This window comes from Buceros rhinoceros, unplaced genomic scaffold, assembly GCF_000710305.1.
Source record: "Buceros rhinoceros silvestris isolate BGI_N320 unplaced genomic scaffold, ASM71030v1 scaffold36303, whole genome shotgun sequence".
NCBI lineage: Eukaryota > Metazoa > Chordata > Aves > Bucerotiformes > Bucerotidae > Buceros > Buceros rhinoceros.
The window spans coordinates 403-7,705 of NW_010403674.1; the positions used below are offsets into that span (position 1 = coordinate 403).

Genomic DNA, 7,303 nt, shown 5'->3' on the forward strand with positions numbered 1-7,303 from the left:
GGAGCCGGAGGGGTCACTGTGTTTGTTACCGTTACACCAGCGGTCCTGGGCTGGCTGCTAACTTTAAAGAACATGAAGAGGTTTAGTTAGGAAAGGAAAAAAAAAAAACAAAAAACCACTCGATCCACATCCACCAGCTGACGGAGCGTGTTTAATAAGGTGGTGAGACACAGGAGGACACCGATGAAAACACACAGTTCTTCTTACTTTATTTCTGTGTTAAAATTAAATATTTCGTGGCTGCCAACAGAGCAAATTGCCCCATGTTTGTATTTCCTCTGACTCTGAATGCACTAAACAACAGCATATTGAAAATATTCCTTGAGCTTCATACCTTATGGAAGCCCACAACATTTATATTATTAAAGACAAAATTAGAAAAAAAATCTACCCATAACAATGTTTGAAAATGTATTCGCTACATCGTTAGTCCAAACATCACCTTTTTGTTGCTTTTCAAAATTCCAGGTAAACAACCAGTTCCCCCGTACCTCCCTGTCTTGTCACACGAATTACAAGACGCTTCAACTGTAGACACCATGCAAGTCAGTAACAGAGCTTCTTCCCAAGACACTAACACTGAAGGTTTGCCCCCCCTCCCCAGACATAGACCCTTAAACTCTTCTAGAAGTGGCAGTCTTCTCCCTCAGACCCAGTGCAGCTGGCGAAGACAGATTAAAAAAAGCTACAGAGAGAGAAAAGGGGAAAAAGAGAAAAAAACAGAAGATTAGCAAAAAGAGGAAGACATTCAAAAAGCAGGAGAAAGAGATGCCACATGGAAACAGCTGACAGAGAGACGGAACCTCCTTGTGGTACCTCAAGCACTGCACATCACAGAAATAAAAAACTTTTTTCTTTAAAGTCTTTACAATAAAGACTTCCTCTAACGTTAAATAACACTCTAGTAAGGCAAACGATCGGGAAGAACAGCCAGCGACCTGCAGTTTGGTAAAAAAAGCCACATTAAATGGTTCTTTAGCAGATAATCTAGAAATCCTCGACAGCCTGATACTGACTGGTTTGGGAGCAGAGCAGGCCAATTCTGACAGTACATGAAGTATGTATTAAAATTGGTTTAACTTGCTTAAAAAAAAAAAAACCACCACAGAAAAATCAAAGTCCTCTATGGGAAACAGAATTGTATTTCTGGTGAAAGAGAGTATCTGAGAAAACACACTGCAGTCAAGAGTCTGAACTGCCTCGACTGCTGTTAGCGGAGGCCAGGCCGTTGTCTGGGCTGGGACTGCTGCTGCCGTGTGCGGCTCGCCAGCCTAACACGTTGTCTGTGGAAACCGTGAGACGTGAGCATCACCCAAACTGCCTTTCTTGCACTAAACTCAGCATTAGCTCCGGTGGCTAGGTCTGGGGTGAGCTTCTCTCCCCAAAACCCAGGATCTGCAGGGGTTTTGTTGGAACTGTCTGGCAGATGAATCCTGATCTTTCAGCGGGGTCGGGATGGATCCACCCACGTACAGAGAACTGAGCCCTGCACAGTGCGGCCGAAGGATCAGGGTCACAACAAACAAGTCTGAAATGGCAGTGGGGATTACATGCTTGTCTTCAAGTAGCATGAATTAGCGAAAGAAAAAATAAAAGCAAATAAAAAAGGTAGATGATGTCATGAAAATGACACCAAGTATAACGAGAAGAGTTTATCTCTCTCGACTATGCGATAATTAAACTAAGGTGGTGGTGTCATTTTAACGTCACCAATATATACATTTAAACTGCGTTGTTATTTTGCCAGCAAAAATAACACAGAACTTATTTCCACATCCCTTATTTATCTGGGTGGAGAGGGACCAGGAGAAAGGGGGGGGAAAAAATAGATTGTAGGATTTAAAGTTGCAGCATCCAAAACCTTGCTAGGACTAATTTTACATTGTTTAATAAAAGCCATATCTACCAGTACACAACAGAGACAGAATCACAATGAGGATATAGGAGAGAGCAGGGTAACGCTGGGGAAAGGTCACAGCTGAAATGCTGTCACCTTTTACTAGACCCTCCGATTTAACAAGTAAATGCAGGTCCATTCCGGCCCACTGTATTCAGGGGTAATTACTCAGTACAGAGCCATGGGTTACTGTAAAAGAAGGGCAAAGAAAACAAAACAAAAAAAAAAAGAAGTAAATGTTAACCAGAATTCACTGTCTGATGAAGTCTTTATTTAAAAACAAAACTCATCCAGAGATACACAGAGAAGACGCCTGCAGGCAAACCACAGTTGGGCTTGGCCAGAGTGAACTCCTGGCCCCAGCGAGCAAAACACCCTCCTTTTTAGTGCAAATCTTGCAGTAAAACAAGGCTTTTGCGGAATAGAAAACAGGAGAAGCAACCTGCCACCATCTGCATTCTTCTAAACAGTTGCCAAATAAAAAAAGAAATATAAAAGTAATAGTTTTCACATTAAAACCAGAAATCATTGTAATCACTGGGAAGAAAGTGAAAGAAACATCGTCTTTCTTCACAAACACTGATATGTACAGCAGGGTGTCCAGCTTTCCCTGAGATTGGATCCAGGATGTGCATCCAGGCCAGCACACTGAGAGGGAGACAAGGCAAGAGATCCTTCGTGACCCCTGCAGCATTCAGAGAACACTTAGTTGCAAACCGTGGATCCAAGTTTGAGAATGCCCCAGTCCTGGGACTAGAGGTTGGGACTCAGGCTGTGAGGAGGTCAAGATTTGCAAAAAGTCCTTTAAAATGTAGGCACATGCGGCAGCACAGCAGGTAATGAGGGGTTAAACACGGCAAATAAAAAAAAAAGGGGGAGAGGGCAGCCAGTCGCTTGAGTCAGCACCCCACCCCAGGGCAGCACCGGTTTGCATTCCTCCACAGGTGCCAGGACGAGGGCTAAATGCACACCACCAAGCAGCCGTTTTTACCATGCAGCCCTCGCACAAAAAGGGGGGAGAGACAAAAAGCCGAGGGGACACTAGCCCTATGAGCGCTCGGCTGCCTCCTACTGCCCCAAGGGACAGAGGTATCAGCCACGAGCGCCTCTTGCCGGGTCCACGTAGGCTGTTGCTGAGTTCTTCACAAGAGCGACCGTAACCCAGAACAGCCGAGGATGCGGCTCGTGCTTAAAGCACGGTGAGTGTGGGGAGGGGCAGGGAGCAGAGGTGAGCAAACAGGCACAGTGGCATAGCGGCGTGTTAACCGAATGCGGGGGGTTCGCTTCTGGTGTGAAGGGAAAGGTTCTACAGGAAACCTGAACTGAAAATGAAAGAAAAAGGCAGATTAATGGTTTTATGGATTAATGACAAAAAACCAAAATGAGAGTATGTTTCCTAACACGCACACTCACACACAAAGAATCGTTGCTAAGTGTTAATGAGGTTTAATTTGATTACAAAACATGCTCTATGCAGACACACACATGCACACGCACGCACACGCTCAGCAGTGGGATGAATCAAATTGATTTTCTAAAACAATCCTTCCACAGTTTTTTGCAAGCCACAGGACTCCTTCACTGTCCCTTGTTTGTATCCCCGCAAAACAGTGGAGCCCTGCAATACTTTACTGATCAATATGGAGAGTGTTTTTCTAAATTCTGGAAAAGTATCATGTATACATATTTAATTTAGCAAGGACAAATGCCCATTGAAAAAAGCACTGTCTGCATCTGTACGGTGGGAACAAAGACCTTCATTCCATTCAAAGCCTGGCTCACAACAGTGTCCCGTTATGAGGACTGTCAAAAGCAGTCCAAAACCAACAAAAATCAGTAATGCTCACTCTAACTGCACTTTACTTCGTACTCAGCACCAGAATGAACACTGTTACTGTTTGAGCTTATTTTTCTGCTGATAAGCAGAGGATTGTTCTTCTCGTTGTTTTACGTTTACCGTTGGCAGCAGAGACATTCATTCAAGACTGCTCAAGGCGACTGCAAGCTCCAGTCTGAGTCAGTGCAAGACCCTTCTGAAGCTCTTCTGTTAAGTGGAACACCCCGTTGAAATGACATTCCAAGCCTCTCACTGACAGCGTAATGTTTACTTGCCTTTCCATTCCCCTTGGTGGAGCTTTTCCCTGTTTAAGGGCAGACTGTAAGTTAGTTTGGGCTGTATGCTGGGGAGACCCTAAACCCTGCCTTTGTCTGCAGGGAAGGCTGGACTTGAGGCACAGTTTTAGGGTATTTTACAGTTAAGTGCTGCTTAGTTAAGTTACAGTTAAGTTCCAGCAGCTCCCTTCTCTGCGAGACCTGTGCACCTCAGCCTGGAGTGCTGTCCCCTTGCCTCGGGTAATCATTGCTGCTCTGCCAAGATGCAAGACATTCCCCCGTGAGCTTGCTTTCCCCTCTCACCAGAGAATCAACAGCAAATTAAAAAGGCTCAGTTAAACACACTCAGCCTAACTGTAAGCAGACCACTGTCATTAGCGTTTAACTAATAACCCTAATGAGGATGCTGCTCTCCTGTCAGGCAGGGCATTTCTTGCACATCTCTGTTTCAATGAGCCTTTATTTTACAGTAGACACAGGCACTTTGCTCCGCAGACATTTGCTTATGGCCAGGTTTGTTAACCGTTTCAGGCTAACTTATCTGTTCCACCAGTCTGCCCGTGACTGTGTGGCCACCTTGCATCGCTGCTCACACGAAGGCAGAGACACGCTGGGCAGAGTTACAGCAGCTGGCACAGCACGACTGACAGGGCTCTGCTCTAGTGGGAAGCCTCCATGCCTTGGCAAAACTCCTCGGAAACTCAGAGGCTGGTCTTATTCAGTGGCAAAGTGCTCTGGCAGGCTTTCTGGCACATCTTGAATACAGTGTTCCTCATCCTAACCGTGGGCACCCTTGGCACGGCTCCCAGGTGCGTGTGGGTCCGTGTCAGTCTGCTACGAGTAAGCATCCAATCCACGGGTGACCCATCTGCTGTTAAAATGTCATAAAGTCTCTCAGTCTCTCTTCAGAGCCTTCATTATCTGCTAAGTGCTTGGCCCATCATCTCCTGTGGTTTTGCACAATCGGCTATCATCAGTCAGCAGGTGAATATTGGTTTGGTTACTCAGCAGCAGCTTCTTTAATGCCGCCTCATATGTACCCACCCACTCATAAACACACTGGTTTGGTGATTCTCTGGTGCTTTGGGACAAAGGAAAGCTCTAGGTTTGGCAGATTTTACCATCTGTTAGTATGTCAAAGGGGAGACAGAAACTAGTCTTGCATCTACCTTCACCTGCACTGTAACCCCAACACTACAACTTGGAGGGGTGGGAGGGAAGAAGAGAGGGAAAACACATTCTCATGGCTTGCTGAGTTCTGTCATCAGCACCACTTCTCCATAGCAATCGTTGCCATAGCATCCACATGGCTTACCTGATTAAAGAATATAATTTATTTCTAAGGGAGGTGGAATAAAGAAAATGGAGCAAACAGAGCACTGGGAAGGTTTGAAAGGCAGAGGACCGAATCTGTATTTTTCTATGTTTCATGTCCTAATACTGAGTCTCCCTACATTTAGCTTTGCAGGATCTTTAAAGACAAACTTTATTGCATACTTTTTCTACAGATGCGTATGCAGAGAGAGACTGGTAGAGCACGTACAGTAAGGGTGAAAGCAGAGGAAGACAGAGATAATTCCTGCAGGCTTCTGGACTCGCACAGGGTCTGCTTTTTTAGGACCTGTAACTGATCCCACTGTGAGGTCTATATTAGTTAATGACGCTTACCAGGACAATGTGCCTCATGCACCATGCAGCCAAACAGCAGCTAACTGTAAAACAGCATAATGTCAGAGCTAATAACGGTGATAATGATGTAACAACCAAAAAAAAAAAAAAAAAAGAAAAAGAAACCAAGTCATGATTAGTGCAAATTACAGAGCTTGGGCTTAGAAGAGTGACCTGTGAAAGAAAAGGCTAATGTCCTGCCAGCCACTAGTAAACAAGACACAATTAAGCTACGGCGTGTGATATTCATGGATTGTTAAGAGATATTTATGATCTAAATACTGAAATGAATTATTAAGGACAACTGGAGAAGTTAGAGTAAAGAAAGCAGCACCATTCCTAACAGAGCTATTTTCCTGGAGGAGAGAGAGGCCTCCTGAATCTTCCCCAGCCTTACTCAAGCACTGACCTAGCTCTTTCAAGGAGGTTTCTGTGCGTTTCTCTGTCCTGAACTGACAAGCACAGCACCAGTGCTTTTCCATATGAATGTACTTGGTGTCAAGGAGCTATGTGAAGACCAGAACTGCTTCTAGGAATAAGAGTCTGACTTGGGCCACAGCAACTAATTGCTCATACTATAGGGCATGTCATCTCCCTTTTCTGCATTCCTGACCCTGACTGATCTCAGGGCTGAAGTCTGCAGTCCTCACTGCGAGATGTCTGAGGGCTTTAAGCCTGAAAGATCTCGGTTGTGTATTCCTCACACAGTCCAGACTGGGGAGAGAAGTCTGTCCCCGGTTAGTCTCAGTATGAAAAGATACTAAATCCCCTCAAGGTAATTCAAAAGAGCAAATCAAAATACGCAGTGGAAAAAGGAACGGACAAGCGAGAAAAGGGCAGCACTAATTGCTCACCACAGAAGAATGTTGACATTGAAGCAGCTCCAGCTCAAAACTAAAAAGACTAAACCAGGATCTTGCTCTGGTTATTGGGTTTTTCCTCTCCTGTCTCATTTGATTCCAAGTTTAATAGTCAAGGGCTATTTTCCCTGACAAACGTCCTGTCAGCTCTTTGAGCGTGTGCCATATTCTTCATAGTAACAGCACTTCTTCATGTACTTAAGACTGCGTAGCACAAGCATGATTTACTCTGGACTTGCCCCGGGATGTGCAGAGAGGGGACTGTGGCAGGTCTGGAAACCAGACCCTTGCTTATTTGCGCACCGCTCTCTGCACACATGCTAAGGTGGCACAGCACTCAGAAATGTGCCCCAGTGAGAAGAAAAGGAACTAGGTGAACCAGGAGGACTGTTGCAGCTGTACAGCTGGTTGCCCCTGAGCAACTGCAGAGCATTAGGAGCCTGGCACAGGCTCTGCAGACAGCCCAGATCGCAGGGCCCTGATGCGGGGCTGGATCCTGTCACAGGGAACTTCTGCTAAAGCCATGCAGCATCCCTCACTGTGTCTGCGGAGGGCAAAGAGCTGATTTAGGGCTGGAGAAGAGCACTAGCATTTACAAGGAGCTATGACCTGTCCCCTCATTTTGCAGCCTTACGTCTTGCAGATTCCAGAATTCAAGACTATTCATGTCCTGAAATCATTTCCACAGTAAAAGCTTTTTCCAACCTAAGCAAATAAGACCCTGAGACAGGACATGCTCCTCTCTGGGTGCAGGAGGACATTCCTG

At 45.4% G+C, this 7,303-nt stretch overlaps 1 protein-coding gene across 3 annotated transcripts in view; it reads right to left on the reverse strand.

Moving 5' to 3' along the window:
* Positions 1 to 184: 184 nt before the first annotated feature.
* The window catches only part of SEPT6 (septin 6), a 24,045-nt gene continuing 16,926 nt past the window's right edge, over positions 185 to 7,303 (reverse strand). Inside the window, exons 9-10 of one of the 3 annotated variants that reach the window (XM_010133104.1) lie at positions 5,678 to 5,721; positions 2,149 to 3,219 (exon numbers count right to left, since the gene is read on the reverse strand). In XM_010133104.1, the coding sequence (XP_010131406.1) occupies positions 5,718 to 5,721 (4 nt within the window). In that variant the 3' untranslated portion in view covers positions 2,149 to 3,219; positions 5,678 to 5,717. Of the gene's footprint in view, positions 686 to 2,061; positions 2,087 to 2,148; positions 3,220 to 5,677; positions 5,722 to 7,303 lie in introns of those variants that run through there. The other 2 variants (XM_010133103.1, XM_010133102.1) reach the window with 2 other exon arrangements.